This window comes from Tursiops truncatus, chromosome 3, assembly GCF_011762595.2.
Source record: "Tursiops truncatus isolate mTurTru1 chromosome 3, mTurTru1.mat.Y, whole genome shotgun sequence".
NCBI classification, from domain to species: domain Eukaryota; kingdom Metazoa; phylum Chordata; class Mammalia; order Artiodactyla; family Delphinidae; genus Tursiops; species Tursiops truncatus.
This window is the reverse complement of record NC_047036.1, coordinates 43,108,119-43,127,331: the sequence shown is the minus strand read 5'-3', so window position 1 is coordinate 43,127,331 and position 19,213 is coordinate 43,108,119. Positions and strand designations below refer to the sequence as shown.

General features: G+C 40.7%; 1 protein-coding gene across 1 annotated transcript in view; it reads left to right on the top strand.

Annotated features, from left to right (window-relative positions):
* The window catches only part of ANKRD55 (ankyrin repeat domain 55), a 102,222-nt gene that overhangs the window by 48,151 nt on the left and 34,858 nt on the right, over nt 1–19,213 (top strand). Inside the window, exon 5 of the mRNA XM_019930032.3 lies at nt 2,426–2,486. Coding sequence (XP_019785591.1) covers nt 2,426–2,486 — 61 coding nt within the window. The remainder of the gene's footprint in view (nt 1–2,425; nt 2,487–19,213) is intronic.

The window sequence follows — 19,213 nt, the reverse complement described above, 5'->3', positions numbered from 1 at the left end:
TTCCCCCAATGTGATCACGCTGCTCTAGAGGAGCCCCAGAAGATCCTGTCCGACTACAGCTGATCTCAGTCTGCTCAGGGTTAGCCGAGGATAACCAGATTGGACCACCACTGACCTCTGCTCACTCTCACTCTCCCTCCCCCAGCACTTTGGACCACATGTGCCCGAGAGATTAGACAATGGCCACTAATGAGAGAGAGAGGGGAAAGAGAAAGAGAGAGAAAGGAAAGGGAAGGGAAGAGAAGAATAGAGGGCAGGGTAGGGGAGGAGAGGAGAAAGGAGAGGAGAGAGAGAGAGAGAGAAGGAAAGAAAGAAAGAAGAAAGATAGTCACCTGTTACCCTCCCCCCCATAAAGCAGCTATAAGGGAAAATATAAAAAATAGCATTAACCAAAATACAGTTATTTTTGTAGCATCTTCCCACCTGACGGAGAAATTCTAGAATTCAGAAAGGATAAAGAGATGTGCTGTTTACAGTCATAGACACTGTTCCTTTAAAATCTGTATACTAGGAGTTTTACACCTGTTATGTTATTTAACCCTCACCACCACCACCGCTGTTATTATCCTTGTTAGAGAAGTGAGGATACAGAAGCTCAGCAAGGTCATGCAGTGGTGAGGCCAGAATTAAATCACAGCAGTACCCTGGCTCCCCAAAAAACAGTGATAAGACTAGATTTAAAACCTAGGCTTCTTGGTTATATTCCCCCCACTGAAGAAGTCCACCCCCATTTAAGTTCTCTTTGTAACACAGTATGATCAATCCCTCTGATTAATATTAAGCAATTTACTACTAAGACTTTAGATGTCATCTCAGCTGAGAGAGAGTGAAAATCTGATTCAGGAGGAGGCTAAGCCATCTTATTTTTCAAATAACTGTTCCAAAATAATTGCCGAATGTTTTCATTGTCTGCCCATAAACAATCCTTTATCATCTTGGTGAGTATATTAGTTTGTTGGGGTTGCTGTAACAAAATACCACAGGCTGGATGGCTTAAACAGCAGAAATTTATTTTTTCACAGTTCTGAAGGCGGCTGCTGGAAGGCCAACATCAAGGTGCCAGCAGGGTTGGTTTCCTCTGAGACTCTCTCCTTGGCTTGCAGATTGCCATCCTCTTGCTGCCTCTTCACATGGTCTTTCCACTGTAAGGGTGTGCCTCTGGCGTCACTCTGTGTGTCCTAATCTCCTCTTTTTATGAGAACACCAGTCAAATGGGATTAAGGCCCGGTGTAATCCTTCATTTTAACTTAATTACCTCTTTAAAGGCTCTATCTCCAAATATAGTCACATTCTAAGGCACTGGGGGGTTAGAGCTTCAACATATAGATTTGGGAGGGACACAATTCCTTCTATAACAATGAGTATCCATTGATTTATTCATTCAGCACCTTTCTCAGTGGTTTCCAAATCTGATTGTTTACCAGAATTTTCTGAACAGCTTATTTAAATGGTAGAAGCTATGCTTCTCTCCAGACCTCCTGCATCAGAAACCTTGAATATACAGCCCAGGTAAAAAAAAATCTCCCCAGGGAATTCTGAGATGGAGCCAGGGTTAAAACTTCTAAGGTTAAGTATTCTAGAAATAACACTTACTGTGTTCTAGGCATGCTTTAAATGCTGTATGCATGTTAACTCATTTAATCCTCACACTGATCTATAAGGTAGGCACTTTTTGTTACCCCCATTTTATAGATGAGAATGCATAGGCACAGGGAAGTGAAGTTACTTGCCTTCAAGTAACTTGGTCACAGAGCTGGTCAGTGACAGGACTGGGATGTGAACCCAGGTAGTCTGGCTCCAGAGTCTGGGCTCCTAACCACTGTACTCAACTGCTTCTCTCCCACATATGGAGTACTGACCTCAGTCAACCAAGTATTGGGCCCAAGTGGGATAAGAACTTGAACTTGAGAATCATTGGCAGTTGTTTCACACTGTTAACTGCCATTGCATGCTTAGGTATTTGTGCGTTTTAGAAAGAATAAGGGGAAGTTGTAAATGCTGACTGCCTCCAGTACATTTAGAAGGCATGACACGTGTACCTAGTGGTGAAGCAATTTGAAAGCACTCTGTAAGTTTATGGAAAATGCATAAAAAGTAAGCACTGGAGGACTTTGCTTCTTAGAGTGAACGCAAAGGGATACCGTTCTGGTGAGTAATGAGTGTGAGGATTCGCTTCCTCCGTTCTCTGGCTGCTCCAGAAGCACTAAGACAGAGAGGAGGTGGGAGAAGAGATAGAAGTCTTCCTCCTACCTGCCTTCTTGTGCCTTCTTACCTATCACACTGGCTTTTTTTCCGTGGATCTTTCCCCCTAGTAAATGCAGAGGGCATATGGTCATTTGGAGGCCTTCAGCAGACTGTATTTCTAATGTCATGTTCGCATTCAGACTCTGCTCTTTTAAGCCACTTCTCCTGTTTTTCTTTACAGGCTCCTAACAGTCCTGCTACAACAGTCAAGCCTCAACGAGATTAATCAGCAGGACAGTGAGGTGAGCCTGCCCTCTCAAGGAACAGTTGGCATTGTGCGTGTTAGGGTGGGAATAAGGGCCTTTCTGAACCACAGTGCTTCCTCTCTTAAAGGTGCAAGGAGGGGGTGGAGCAGTTCTGTGTTCCTACCCTGAGAGGGAAGCCTGTGTCTCTGCTATTAATTCAGGAAGAAATGTATCCCTCTGTGGGTGTGGGTAGCTTTTAATAGGGAAGGATTTATTGCATTAAGTATTTAAGCATTTATCATACCACTGAAATTTTATAATTTCCCTTTGGACATTGAGAAATAAATATTGCTCTTTCCTGTCTTCTCAAGTATCAGAAACTTCGATGGCTGCCGACACTCTCTCTTTGAGTGAAAGATGACAGATAGATGATAATTCTAGGCTCCCTGCTCCAGAAGCCACATTGTTTTTTTTTTTTTAATTTATTTTTGCTGTGTTGGGTCTTAGTTTCTGTACGAGGGCTTTCTCTAGTTGTGTCAAGCGGGGGCCGCTCTTCATCGCGGTGCGCGGGCCTCTCACTATCACGGCCTCTCTTGTTGCGGAGCACAGGCTCCAGACGCGCAGGCTCAGTAGTTGTGGCTCACGGGCCCAGTTGCTCCGCGGCATGTGGGATCCTCCCAGACCAGGGCTCGAACCCGTGTCTCCTGCATTAGTAGGCAGATTCTCAACCACTGCGCCACCAGGGAAGCCCAGAAGCCACATTATTAATGCCAATGATCACAACTGCTGTTTGCTTTACGTTGCAAGGCAATCCTGTACAAGGCTTCCAACAAGACAGCACAGCACTCCCAACTAAGTTCCTGAGGGAGGATGGGTCAGACCAGGCAGAGCTGCCCCAAAGCAGCTGAGGGTCTTTTATCTACTTAACTCTTCTAAAAACCAGGTCTGATTTTTATTAGCCAACCTGATGTCTTTAATAGTTTCTTAAAACTGATTTAAATACCCGATTTTTCAAGGAATTTTTTTTAAAGTAAGCTTGGTTTGACTGCACTAAGAATGTCTGATAACTTGAAGAAAGTCTGATAGCACTGAAAGTGCATATGCCTCAAGATGCCAAGTAACACTGTTTTCAAGACGACCTGGCCATAGACGACAGGATGGGAGGAAGCCCTCTAACAGGGGCGGGCCCCCCACCCCATATTTCTCCTGGGCTGGGCTCCCCATCTTTCTTGAGCCTTCTGAGCAAAGGCCTCCTTCCAACGGGCTTGGCAGTAATGACCACACCAAAAAGCCCCTACATCACAGCCTGGGTCTGAGGTTGGACACCTCCCTGACTCAGTGGGCACATGCTGCTTTCACCCACCCATGTCTTCAGTGGTTTAAAGCAAAACCTCAGATGAGAGAACATTGCACTGTTTTAAACTTCTGCTTTAAAAACGAGAACCAGAGATGAGCAAGTACACTCTGATCACTCTGCCCATGGTGTGAAATCAGGGAGCTTGGGGGCTTGCAGTTTATGTCAGCTGATGAAGAACTTCTAGATTTTGGGCAACTTGCCAACCACTTCTTCCACCTCCAACTCCTACCTTCACTCCCTCCACTAACTGGGACTTATTAGAAAGGGGGCAAATTCAGTCATTCACACCCTAAAGCTAAATTCCTCTTACAGACATCCAACTCTGTCCTCTCCTCAGTGGAGCTGAACATCCCCTAGCAAAGTGACAGTTCCCTATTTTTTCCCACCCTGGGAGGCCCTTGACTGGTGGAGACAATGAATGTAGACAAAATCTTTCTAATGGTGGTAATTGTAACACTTCTCAAATAATATGTGGTAAATATTGGAAAAGTCTGTAGTTCCTTCTCATGCAAAGCAACCTCTCAGAGAACATTCCTCCTGCTCTTACACCAGCATTCTGACCTGTTGGCATTTTTGAGCAGGAGCTTCAAACAGGACACTTCCCCCTAATGTCGCAGCTTCCTCTTCGCACCATGTCACAGCATGTTTGAAATCCATCTGAAGCCAACTACTAAGTCTTCCCTGTGTGTTTCATTAACAATGTATAATGCTGGTGTGAGCCAATCCACATAAATTTGCAAGGGCTAATTTGCTCTTTGCCATTGGACAAAGGACAGTTCTGAAATGGAAAGAACACGCCCAGGCTTTGTCATTTGTTACCTTGGAGGAGTTCCTGCATTTGGCTTCTCGGTGTTCTGAATAAGCAGTCGCTTACTGAACCCCGCCCCTCCCACAATCACTTTTCCAGTGACTTCCAAGCACAATGTAGTCTCCATCATATATGAGGGGGTAACAGTTAACAGTTAACACTACCTCTGCTAAATAACAGGAAGCAAAAAACAGCAAAGGCAAAAGAAATCAGGGAAAAGGTAAGCTATTGCTGGCAGAACATTATGGTTTCCTAACGACAAGAGGAAAGAGCAAGACACAACCCCTATATAGTGTGAATAAAATTATTTTCCAATAACTGAAGGACTCCCAAGCTTATCACAATAATGGTTAAAGGTTAAATGATCAATTAATAGAAATCTAACTTCATTAAGAGACATATTAGATTGTTAACTGAAACTAAAGAATGGAGAGAGGGAGAGAGGAAGGAAAAAAATCTGTTTCTGAAGCCGTCCTCTAACTGCTTACATAAAAAAACCATGTCTGCCACTTTATATCAGAGAGATGAATATCACTCTAGAGGCTGTCCTGATCTGAGCTCAGTGACTTAAAACATTTCTTGTGTTGTTAGTTTTTACTTGTATAAGCAATACATGAACACATTTGCTTCTTTAAAAATTTAAATATTACAAGTAATACTATAAGTCCATGATTACTTCTACCCCACCACCTTAGCCCCCAATTGCTATTTGATGTATCTCTTTCCCAGTCTTTTGTCTTTTTACACTATGTATGTATATATATATAGACACATAGGCACTATGGAGTATAACATGAAAGATATCTCATGTTATATGTTGTTCTGCAACTTTGATTTTCACTCAAGAGGATGTCTTAGAGTGTCTTGGATATGTTGATGCATATAAATCTGGCTCGTTCCTTTTAATGGCTTCATGATTCACACTATGAAAATACGTCCTTATATTTTCTGTTCCCATATGAATATTTAGGTTGTCTCCAATTTCTCACTGTCACAAACACTACTCTGAAGGGTGTTTGTATAAGCCTCCTTGAGTATTTTATATGAGCATTTCTCTAGAAGAAAAATTGTTGGGCAGTAGAGAGTGTACATGTGTGTGTGTGGGAGGGGTTCTATTTTTTTTAATTGAAATATAGTTGATTAACCATATTGTGTTAGTTTTGGGTATATAGCATAGTGATTCAGTACTTTTGCAGATTATATTCCATTATAGGTTACTACAAGAGTATAATCCCCTACGCTATGTAGTATATCCTTGTTGTGTATCTATTTTTTTTTTACATCTTTATTGGAGTATAATTGCTTTACAATGGTGTGTTAGTTTCTGCTTTATAACAAAGTGAATCACTTATACATATACATATGTTCCCATATCTCTTCCCTCTTGCGTCTCCCTCCCTCCCACCCTGCCTATCCCACCCATCTAGGTGGTCACAAAGCACCGAGCTGATCTCCCTGTGATATGCGGCTGCTTCCCACTAGCTATCTTACGTTTGGTAGTGTATATATGTACATGCCACTCTCTTACTTTGTCACACCTTACCCTTCCCCCTCCCCAAGTCCATTCTCTAGTAGGTCTGTGTCTTTATTCCCGTCGTACCCCTAGGTTCTTCATGACATTTTTTTTCCTTAGATTCCATATATATGTGTTAGCATACGGTATTTGTCTTTCTCTTTCTGACTTACTTCACTCTGTATGACAGACCCTAGGTCCATCCACCTCACTACAAATAACTCAATTTCGTTTCTTTTTATGGCTGAGTAATATTCCATTGTATATATGTGCCACATCTTTATCCATTCATCCGATGATGGACACTTAGGTTGTTTCCATCTCCTGGCTATTGTAAATAGAGCTGAAATGAACATTTTGGTACATTACTCTTTTTGAATTATGGATTTCTCAGGGTATATGCCCAGTAGTGGGATTGCTGGGTCATATGGTAGTTCTATTTGTAGTTCTTTAAGGAAACTCCATACTGTTCTCCATAGTGGCTGTACCAATTCACATTCCCACCAGCAGTGCAAGAGTGTTCCCTTTTCTCCACACCCTCTCCAGCATTTATTGTTTCTAGACTTTTTGATGATGGCCATTCTGACCGGTGTGAGATGATATATCATTGTAGTTTCGATTTGCATTTCTCTAATGATTAATGATGTTGAGCATTCTTACATGTGTTTGTTGGCAATCTGTATATCTTCTTTGGAGAAATGTCTGTTTAGGTCTTCTGCCCATTTTTGGATTGGGTTGTTTGTTTTTTTGATATTGAACTGCATGAGCTGCTTGTAAATTTAGGAGATTAATCCTTTATCAGTTGCTTCATTTACAAATATTTTCTCCCATTCTGAGGGTTGTCTTTTGGTCTTCTTTATGGTTTCCTTTGCTGTGCAAAAGCTTTTAAGTTTCATTAGGTCCCATTTGTTTATTTTTGTTTTTATTTCCATTTCCCTAGGAGGTGGGTCAAAAAGGATCTTGCTGTGATTTATGTCTATGTTTTCCTCTAAGAGTTTGATAGTTTCTGGCCTTACATTTAGGTCTTTAATCCATTTTGAGCTTATTTTTGTGCATGGTGTTAGGGAGTGTTCAAATCTCATACTTCTACATGTACCTGTCCAGTTTTCCCAGCACTACTTATTGAAGAGGCTGTCCTTTCTCCACTGTACATTCCTACCACCTTTATCAAAGATAAGGTGACCATATGTGCGTGGGTTTATCTCTGGACTTTCTATCCTGTTAAATTGATCTACATTTCTGTTTTTGTGCCAGTACCATACTGTCTTGATTACTGTAACTTTGTAGTATAGTCTGAAGTCAGGGAGCCTGAATCCTCCAGCTCCATTTTTCGTTCTCAAGATTGCTTTGGCTATTCGGGGTCTTTTGTGTTTCCATACAAATTGTGAAATTTTTTGTTCTACTTCTGTGAAAAATGCCAGTGGTAGTTTGATAGGGATCGCATTGAACCTGTAGATTGCTTTGCATAGTATAGTCATTTTCACAATGTTGATTCTTCCAATCCAAGAACATGGTATATCTCTCCATCTATTTGTATCATCTTTAATTTCTTTCATCAGTGTCTTATAATTTTCTGCATACAGATCTTTTGTCTCCTTAGGTAGGTTTATTCCTAGGTATTTTATTCTTTTTGTTGCAATGGTAAATGGAAGTGTTTTCTTGATTTCACTTTCAGATTTTTCATCATTAGTGTATAGGAATGCCACAGACTTCTGTGCATTAATTTTGTTTCCTGCTACTTTACCAAATTCATTGATTAGCTCTAGTAGTTTTCTGGTAGCATCTTTAGGATTCTCTATGTATAGTATCATGTCATCTGCAAACAGTGACAGCTTTACTTCTTTTCCGATTTGGATTCCTTTTATTTCCTTTTCTTCTCTGATTGCTGTGGCTAAAACTTCCAAAACTGTGTTGAATAATAGTGGTGAGAGTGGGCAACCTTGTCTTGTTCCTGATCTTAGTGGAAATGCTTTCAGTTTTTAACCATTGGGGACGATGTTGGCTGTGGGTTTGTCATATATGGCCTTTATTATTTTGAGGAAAGTTCCCTCTATGCCTACTTTCTGCAGGCTTTTTATCATAAATGGGTGTTGAATTTTGTTGAAAGCTTTCTCTGCATCTATTGAGATGATCATATGGTTTTCCTCCTTCAATTTGTTAATATGGTGTATCACGTTGATTGATTTGCGTATATTGAAGAATCCTTGCATTCCTGGAATAAACCCCAGTTGATCATGGTGTGTGATCCTTTTAATGTGCTGTTGGATTCTGTTTGCTAGTATTTTGTTGAGGATTTTTGCATCTATGTTCATCAGTGATATTGGCCTGTAGTTTTCTTTCTTTGTGACATCCTTGTCTGGTTTTGGTTTAAGGGTGGCCTCATAGAATGAGTTTGGGAATGTTCCTCCCTCTGCTATATTTTGGAAGAGTTTGAGAAGAATAGGTGTTAGCTCTTCTCTAGATGGTTTATAGAATTTGCCTGTGAAGCCATCTGGTCCCGGGCTTTTGTTTGCTGGAAGATTTTTAATCACAGTTTCAATTTCAGTGCTTGTGATTGGTCTGTTCATATTTTCTATTTCTTCCTGATTCAGTCATGGCAGGTTGTGCATTTCTAAGAATTTGTCCATTTCTTCCGGGTTGCCCATTTTATTGGCATAGAATTGCTTGTAGTAACCTCTCGTGATCTTTTGTATTTCTGCAGTGTCAGTTGTTACTTCTCCTTTTTCATTTCTAATTCTATTGATTTGAGTCTTCTCCCTTTCTTTCTTGATGAGTATGGCTAATGGTTTATCAATTTTGTTTATCTTCTCAAAGAACCAGCTTTTTGTTTTATTGATCTTTGCTATCGTTTCCTTCATTTATTTCTGATCTGATCTTTATGATTTCTTTCCTTCTGCTAACTTTGAGGGTTTTTTTGTTCTTCTTTCTCTAATTGCTTTAGGTGCAAGGTTAGGTTGTTTATTCGAGATGTTTCCTGTTTCTTAAGGTAGGATTGTATTGCTGTAAACTTCCCTCTTAGAACTGCTTTTGCTGCATCCCATAGGTTTTGGGTCGTCATGTCGCCATTGTTATTTGTTTCTAGGTATTTTTTGATTTCCTCTTTGATTTCTTCAGTGATCACTTCGTTATTAAGTAGTGTATTGTTTAGCCTTCATGTGTTTGTATTTTTTACAGATCTTTTCCTGTAATTGATATCTAGTCTCATAGCGTTGTGGTAGGAAAAGATAGTTGATACAATTTCAATTTTCTTAAATTTACCAAGGCTTGATTTGTAACCCAAGATATGATCTATCCTGGAGAATGTTCCATGAGCACTTGAGAAAAATGTGTATTCTGTTGTTTTTGGATGGAATGTCCTATAAATATCAATTAAGTCCATCTTGTTTAATGTATCATTTAAAGCTTGTGTTTCCTTATTTATTTTCATTTTGGATGATCTGTCCATTGGTGAAAGTGGGGTGTTAAAGTACCCTACTATGAATGTGGTACTGTCGATTTCCCCTTTTATGGCTGTTAGTATTTGCCTTATGTATTGAGGTGCTCCGATGTCGGGTGCATAAATATTTACAATTGTTATATCTTCTTCTTGGATCAATCCCTTGATCATTATGTAGTGTCCTTCTTTGTCTCTTCTAATAGTCTTTATTTTAAAGTCTATTTTGTCTGATATGAGAATTGCTACTCCAGCTTTCTTTTGCTTTCCATTTGCATGGAATGTATTTTTCCATCCCCTTACTTTCAGTCTGTATGTGTCCCTAGGTCTGAAGTAGGTCTCTTGTAGACAGCAAATATATGGATCTTGTTTTTGCATCCATTCAGCCAGTCTGTGTCTTTTGGTGGGAGCATTTAATCCATTTACATTTAAGGTAATTATCGATATGTATGTTCCTATTCCCATTTTCTTAATTGTTTTGGGTTTGTTATTGTAGGTCTTTTCCTTCTCTTGTGTTTCTTGCCTAGAGAAGTTCCTTTAGCATTTGTTGTAAAGCTGGTTTGGTGGTGCTGAACTCTCTCAGCTTTTGCTTATCTGTAAAGGTTTAAATTTCTCCCTCAAATCTGAATGAGATCCTTGCTGGGTAGAGTAATCTTGGCTGTAGGTTTTTCTCCTTCATCACTTTAAATATGTCCTGCCACTCCCTTCTGGCTTGCAGAGTTTCTGCTGAAAGATCAGCTGTTAACCTTATGGGGATTCCCTTGTGTGTTATTTGTTGTTTTTCCCTTGCTGCTTTTAATATGTTTTCTTTGTATTTAATTTTTGACAGTTTGATTAATATGTGTCTTGGCGTGTTTCTTCGTGGATTTATCCTGTATGGGACTCTCTGTGCTTCCTGGACCTCATTAACTATTTCCTTTCCCATATTAGGGAAGTTTTCAACTATAATCTCTTTAAATATTTTCTCAGTCCATTTCTTTTTCTTTTCTTCTTCTGGAACCCCTATAATTCGAATGTTGGTGTGTTTAATGTTGTCCCAGAGGTCTCTGAGACTGTCCTCAATTCTTTTCATTCTTTTTTCTTTATTCTGCTCTGCAGTAGTTATTTCCACTATTTTATCTTCCAGGTCACTTATCCATTCTTCTGCCTCAGTTACGCTGCTATTGATCCCATCTAGAGTAATTTTCATTTCATTTATTGTGTTGTTCATCGTTGCTTGTTTCATCTTTAGTTCTTCTAGGTCCTTGTTAAATGTTTCTTGCATTTTGTCTATTCTATTTCCAAGATTTTGGATCATCTTTACTATCATTATTCTGAATTCTTTTTCAGGTAGACTGCCTATTTCCTGTTCATTTGTTAGGTCTGGTGGGTTTTTATCCTGCTCCTTCATCTGCTGTGTGTTTTTCTGTCTTCTCATTTTGCTTATCTTACTGTGTTTGGGGTCTCCTTTTTGCAGGCTGCAGGTTCGTAGTTCCCGTTGTTTTTGGTGTCTGTCTCCAGTGGCTAAGGTTGGTTCAGTGGGTTGTGTAGGCTTCCTGGTGGAGGGGACTAGTGCCTGTGTTCTGGTGGATGAGGCTGGATCTTGTCTCTCTGATGGGCAGGTTCACGTCTGGTGGCGTGTTTTGGGGTGTCTGTGGACTTATTATGATTTTAGGCAGCCTCTCTGCTAATGGGTGGGGTTGTGTTCCTGTCTTGCTAGTTGTTTGGCATAGGGTGTCCAGCACTGTAGCTTGCTGGTCGTTGAGTGAAGCTGGGTGCTGGTGTTGAGATGGAGATCTCTGGGAGATTTTCACCGTTTGATATTACGTGGAGCTGGGAGGTCTCTTGTGGACCAGTGTCCTGAAGTTGGCTCTCCCACCTCAGAGGCACAGCATTGACTCCTGGCTGCAGCACCAAGAGCCTTTCATCCACACGGCTCAGAATAAAAGGGAGAAAAAGTAGAGAGAGAGAGAGAGAGAGAGAGAGAGAGGGAGGAGGGAGGGAGAGAGAGAGAGAAAGAAGGTAAAATAAAATAAAATAGAGTAAGATAAAATAAAAAACAGTTATTAAAATAAAAAATAATTATTATGAAACAAAAATTTTTAGGTAAAAAAAACAAAAACAAAAAACGGACGGATAGAACCCTAGGACAAATGGTGAAAGCAAAGCTATACAGACAAAATCTCATACAGAAGCATACACATACACAGTCACAAAAAGAGAAAAAGGGGAAAAAATAATATATCTTTGCTCCCAAAGTCCACCTCCTCAATTTGGGATGATTCATTGCCTATTCAGTTATTCCACAGATGCAGGGTACATCAAGTTGATTGTGGAGATTTAATTCGCTGCTCCTGAGGCTGCTGGGAGAGATTTCCCTTTCTCTTCTTTGTTCGCACAGCTCCCGGGGCTCAGCTTTGGATTTGGCCCTGCCTCTGCGTGTAGGTCACCGGAGGGCGTCTGTTCTCCGCTCAGACAGGACGGGGTTAAAGGAGCAGCTGACTCGGGGGCTCTGGCTCACTCAGGCCAGGGGAGGGAGGGGTGCAGATGCGAGGCGAGCCTGAGGCGGCAGAGGCTGGTGTGATGTTGCACCAGCCTGAGGGGCGCCGTGCGTTCTCCCGGGGAAGTTGTCCCTGGACCCCAGGACCCTGGCAGTGGTGGGCTGCACAGGCTCCCCGGAAGGGAGGTGTGGATAGTGACTTGTGCTCGCACACAGGCTTCTTGGTGGCGGCAGCAGCAGCCTTAGCGTCTCATGCCCGTCTCTGGGGTCCGCGCTGGTAGCCGCGGCTCGCGCCCGTCTCTGGAGCTCCTTTAAGCAGCGCTCTTAATCCCCTCTCCTCGCGCACCAGGAAACAAAGAGGGAAGAAAACGTCTTTTGCCTGTTTGGCAGGTCCAGACTTTTCCCCGGACTCCCTCCCGGCTAGCCGTGGTGCACTAACGCCCTGCAGGCTGTGTTCACGCCGCCAACCCCAGTCCTCTCCCTGTGCTCCAACCGAAGCCTGAGCCTCAGCTCCCAGCCCCCGCCTGCCCCGGCGGGTGAGCAGACAAGCCTCTCGGGCTGGTGAGTGCCGGTCGGCACCCATCCTCTGTGCGGGAATCTCCCCGCTTTGCCCTCCGCACCCCTATTGCTGTGCTCTCTTCCGCGGCTCCGAAGCTTCCCCCCTCCGCCACCCGCATCCTCCGCCCGCAAAGGGGCTTCCTAATGTGTGGAAACCTTTCCTCCTTCACAGCTCCCTCCCTCTGGTGCAGGTCCCATCCCTATTCTTTTGTCTCTGTTTATTCTTTTTTCTTTTGCCCTACCCAGGTACGTGGGGAGTTTCTTGCCTTTTGGGAGGTCTGAGGTCTTCTGCCAGCGTTCAGTAGGTGTTCTGTAGGAGTTGTTCCATGTGTAGATGTATTTCTTGTGTATCTGTGGGAAGGAAGGTGATTTCCGCATCTTACTCTTCCGCCATCTTCCCCCTCTCTCCCACGTATCTATTTTATATATAGTAGTTTGTATCTGTTAATCCTGTACCCCTGATTTGTCCCTCTCCCCCCACCCACTGGTAACCAAAGATTTGTTTTCTATATCTGTGAATCTGTTTCTGTTTTGTATATACATTCTTTTCCATTATTTTTTAGATTCCACATACAAGTGATATCACATAGTATTTGTCTTTCTTTGTCTGACTTATTTCACTAAGTATAATATTCTGTAGGTTCATCCACATTGCTGCAAATGGCAATATTTCATTCTTTTTATGGCTGAGTAATATTCCATTGTGTGTGTGTGTATATATATACACACACACACACACACACACACACACACACACACACACCACATCATCTTAATCCCATCATCTATTGATGGGAACTTGGGTAGCTTCCATATCTTGGCTGTTGTAAATAGTGCTGCTATGAACATTGGGGTGCATGTGTCATTTCAAATAAGTGTTTTCATTTTTTATGTATATATACCCAGGAATGGAACTGCTGGATCATATGGTAGTTCTATTTTTAGTTTTTTAAGGGACCTCCATACTGTTTTCCACAGTAGCTGCACCAGTTTACATTCCCACCAACATTGCATGATGGGTCCCTATTTTTATTTTTAATATGCATGCCTGGTTGTTCTTCAAAACAACTGCATCAATTTATAGCTCCACCCATAGTGTAAAAAGGTGTTTATCACTGTTTTCCTATTGTTGGATTTTCTTGTTATTGTTTTAATTTGCATTTCCCTTATAGCCAGTGAGATCGAGCATAATTTCATAGGTGCAATGGTCATTTTTAGATCTCCTGTGACTTGCCTGTTTAGGTCCTTTGTCCATTCATCTGTTGTGTTACTTGTAATTTTCTTACAGATTCATAGGAGTTTATTTTATATTCTGAGCATTAATCCTTTGCTGTTGGATTGCAAATATTTTTTCATAGTCTGTTCCTTATTTTAGAACTGTTTATGATGTCTTTTCATGTACAGAAAATTTAAAACAGGATAGAATCAAAATGATCATTCTTGTCCATTGTTGCTTTTGCTTTTGGTATCTTTTTAAAGAAGGCCTTCCCTACCCCTAGGGACATAACTACACTATGCTAAATTTTCTTTTACTTTGTTATAAGATTTTTTTTTAATATATGGTTCCATTTCTGAACTCTTTGTTCTCATTCCAGTGATGTTTGTTTTTCCTGTTTCATTAACCACACTGCTTAGTTATAAAGTGACTTATTTAGAAGCTATTCACACTGTAAAGTTTAACACTGTGGGAAAGGCAAGATGGGTCAGATGGGTCAGATTGTCCTTTGTGCCTTTGTTCTTCTGGTCCTCAGGGGAATCACTGACAAAGAGAGAGGCTTGTCTGTTGCAGCTACAGAGCGTTAAGTTGCTAAATTCCTCAACCTAACCTCTCCTGCTTTCATTTTAGCTTTGACAGGAAGAGCACCTCATCAAGAGTGGCTATGAAATGTTGGCATCTGGGTTAGAACTTTGAATGCATTTATCCAGAAAAGCCCTGTTATGCATGGTATTTAGGATAGATTGTTGATCCTATATTAAATGCGCATTCTGATATAAGTAGATTTTTGTGAGTGGCTTGACAATCCAAACTTCCATTACAACAGCGCTCTCAGAAAATAAATCCAAGTTGCAAAAACAGATGTGAATCTTTGGATATAGTTCTTAGCACTAAAATCCACTTACAACATTCCTAAGATACAAGCATAAGCAGAGACTGTGCACTATAAAGGCAAAATCAGTAGAAATAGTCCCGGACCCTAGAAATCTTTTTATTTTACAGTTGGCAAAAGGTAAAATAATAAAGCAAAAAAATTTTAATGAACCAGAATTTTTATCCTAAAAATGAACACCTTAACAAATGGAGTAGAGTCACTACTACTTAGGAGCCCTCACTTTCCTCTCTCCCCCAACCCTCCTTTCCCCATAATTTTCTAGGGGCAGTATTTTTTATCTTTGTGTCCCTAGAATCTAGTTCAGTAACTTGCACATAGTAGAGTCCCCCCAAAAATACATGTTTAGATAAATAATTACATTATTAAATTCAAGAAAAAGTCATATAATTTTATTTTATTGACCTTTTCTCTCTTTGTTTTGTTGACCCAACTCAGTGACCCATTTTATTAACCAGGCTTGACTCCAGGTGACTTTTAATTATTTCCAAAATCTCCTCTCAAAAAATTAAGATTTTATATTTTTCTAGATCTTCAAAAATGTACTGTAGATTCTAGGGCAGGGGTCCTTGTCCATTTTCATGACATGGACACATCTGGTATGTTGGGGAAGCCTATGGATCCCGTCTCAGAAAAATGTTTGAAATTACATAAAATAAAATACATAGAATTTAAAAATATTATACTGAATAACAGATATCAAACTATTTTAAAGAACAAATTTGCAATATTAATATGCAAGGCTTTTTTGCTAATGCACTACTAATCTTTGTGATCTGTAATTGTAAGTTTTTTCCCAAATAAATTTGAAGAAAATGGCTTTCATTACAGCACTGCTAACCATCTAGGTTTTTTAAGAATCTTTTAAAGTACATCATTTATTCCAATCTTTTGTACACAGAAGACCCTCTATAACTTTTGTGAGAGGTAATCACAACATTACTAATGTGTGGATATTAAAATGTCAAACAGAGCCAAACTGGACTTCTGTGAAATTCTAGATCTTTCAGATGATCTAGAATTGTTTTGCTGATCTTTCAAACACCTGCTAAAATTCTGCCCCCAGTGCACCAAGGCGAGGGGTGAACCAAGCACCCAGCCACATCACATATTCTCTCTCTGTGTCTTTCGGCGTCTGCAAGAGCTGGTCTAAAAGTGCAGTTCTGAAACGTGAAAACTGCTAAGCACTTCATCAGATTTCTGCTTCATAAAACATAAAAGTTACAGTGGTTTTGGAAAAAAAGAAAAAAGGTCTGAGAAGCTAATAGGACTTGAAAGCCCTTAACTGAAATGTTGGTGGCACAGGCTCAAGGCACAGAATTACTCATCTGTACAAGAGTGTGTTCCAAAACAGCCCCGCTATGCACCCAGCAGTCACCACACACAGTCCTATCAGCTATCTCAAGATGGAGCCTAAGTCAACCAAAACTTAACATTTCCCTCCAAAACATTCTAGAGAGCTGTGTTCTTAAATGAATGTAAGTTACTCTTCACTGTTTGAGCCAATACTCCTTCTTTTTCAAGAAAGTGGAATTCTACTGTCACAAGAGTCATCTGGGTGTTTGTTGTAATATATCTTCAGGTAGCTCCTAGATTTTCAGCCCTTAGATTCTTTGAAGGCCCAGTTGACGCAATGAGGAGCCTCACAGTTTGGACGCAGGTGGCTGGCTTGCGTTCGACAGACTCTAGTATCTTACACTCCCCATGAATTCAAGGAATCCTGGATAACCTGCAATTCACTAATTAATTCTTCCTATGAACACTTCTTGAACACCTAATGTGTACTTGGGCATATCACAGTGAATGAGCCACAGCCTCTGCCTTTAAGTGCATCACAGCTAATCTTAGTCCCTATCACAGCTCAGTGCAAATGCCAATTGCCAAGCCTGAAGTCTGACCCTTAAATGGCCACCAGAGTCCTAACATAACACAACTAAGATGTGTTAGCTGTGTTATAGAAGCTGAAGGAAGGAGGAGGCAGTTGTAGGAAAAAGTTCCTAAACAAAGTGTGTTGTGCAATACAAAGGGCTGTGCTTGAGCTGATTCTAAAAGTTTTGGTTTTCATATTACTAAGAGAATGTATTTGTATTTCTCATTAGCCCAATTGAAAAAAATAGCAACAGGAAGTTTCCCTTGACTTGAGTGAATGTTTGAAACCTGTTTGTATTGTAATATAAATATACAAATTTATATTATATAACATATTATTATTTAGAGAAGTAATGGAGTGTTTCACGTCTTGATTTGGGGCCACTCAGAGGATCAACAGTTATTATTAACACTGATCCCAAATTCCAGGGTAGGGGAGGAGTGGGGGGAGAATATGTATATTTCAATACCTTACAAAAATAAATATTTGCCAGCTGCACTTTTAGAAGAAAACTAGAGGTGATGCCAAACGAAACAAATAATAGTAAAGGGTGGCAACCCTTATGCTACTGAGAATCACCATTCTAGACAGTGAGAAGACCCTGAATCTAGCTAAAAGCACAAAGAAAAAAATTGTCCAGCAGCTGAGCTCATTTCCAAAATTGAAAGTCTACTAGCTTGATGTGTGGAACGAGCATTTTCCTCCAGAGTTGGAGAGACCTGGATTTGAATCCCACCTTTGCCTTGTACCCAGTCAGTGGCCTTAGAGAAATTATTGGGCTGGCCAAAAAGTTCATTTGGGTTTGTCTGTAGCCCAAACGAACTTTTTGGCCAACCCACTATTTAACCTGTGTTTCAGTTTCCTCACCTGTAAAATGGGTCTAAAAATATCTATCTCTTAGGATTGTTGTAAAGATTCAGTGAAGTGAATAAAGTTCTTGGCACCAAGTAGGTATATGAAAAATGGTAGTGCCCCTCCCCACCATTTACCATAGCATGCAGGAGGTGGGGAGGGTTGTTCTTGTTTTGTTTTGTTTTGTTTTTTCTAGCAGTGGGTTGGGGAGGGGTGGTTGTTGTTTTAAGAGAATAACTCTTAAAGCCTAGAAGCTATATTTAGGAGACAAGGATTAACAGTGCATAATGACAGTTTAATTCACAATTTCACACTGAATTCTCATATTGCTAAATCTATATCTCTGCATATAGTGATTGCCATCTACCTCATTTGGAGCGCTCATCAAGAATTCTAACAGGTTTCAATTGAACAGTTGGTAACAATGATCGTATCAGACAAGTTCATTTTCTATAAAGAAGTCATGTTCTGTCTTTCTTCTGTGAATGATTTTAGAAAGCAAAGCCAAATTTTACAAAAGCAAAAAATTCAATCAAGAACAGTAAGAAGTCACTCAGTCATTTAATAAGCCTTTGCTTAGCATCCACAATGTGCCTGGCACTGTTCTAGGCTCCAGGGATTCAGACAGGCAGACAAGGGCCCTGCCTTCTTGGAGCTTAACACCCCAGTGACTTCAAAATTGTCTCCAATGTCTTTAACCCTGGATACAGGTGGCACTTCATAAGGAAGCCAATGATTCTGAAGCACATGGGACTCAGCACTGGGAATAATCCTTGCACAGTAAAAAGAATCTGATTCCTTGGAGTCCAGATGTCTAATTCCAGTGGGTCAAATTAAAAAATGAAGAGGACCCATTGAAATGCTTTGAGCTATTCTGAACCCAAAGTAACATTCAGCTGTTGGAATAAGAACAAGACATTCCACTGTTTTTAGACCAGCATTCTTTTCCATATGGAACCAATTTCTTGAAATATCCTTAAGAGTATCTGGAGGCTCAGTGTTATGTGACACTTGAAACTTGAAAGCAGACCATAATGTAATGGTTTAGAATATGGAACTGGTCAAGGGGGGTTAACATTCTAATCTCACAGCCCCACAAACATCACACCCTAGATTCAGCTCGATCATAGACTTGTAAACTTCCCTAGGGCTTAGCTTCCTCTTCCACAAAATGGGAAGCACAGTGGCACCTGTCAGAGTTGGCCAACTGCTATAGCAAACAATTCAAAATCTCAGTGGCCTGACATAATAAAAGCTTAATATTCCTGCTTGCTTCATAGCCCAGTGCTGGTTGATGAGGTGACCCTGTCCTACCTCATCAGTCAGGGTCCTGAGTTGATTAATCACATGATTCCAGCACATTCTTGAGCCTTGTCCTCCTCCACATTTCGTTGTCAGGTGAGGAGAAGAAACTATGTCAAAGACAACATAGGTTTTGTTTTCTAGACAGACCTTGGAGGGGTAGGGGCTTCCATCCTTCCATCCTTTCTGTCCACACTGCAATGTTCAGGACTCAGTCTCGTGGCTACATGTATCTGCTGGGAGGCTGGGGAGTGTAGACTGACTATGCGCCCTGGAGGGAGAGGAAGTAGAGTTTGGTGAGCACATAGTGGACTTCACCACAATGCTAAATCCAAAAAGCTGTTTGGAGGATTAAGTGAGATGATATACATAAGAACTCATAAAGATCTCTAGATCAATACATATTAATTCTGGAATAATATTAGTTCTGCACTCCTAGCTAGGCTGAGGCCCATCTTCTCCACTCAGCTCATCTTGGATGAGCAGAGAAGGGCAAGGCGGTGA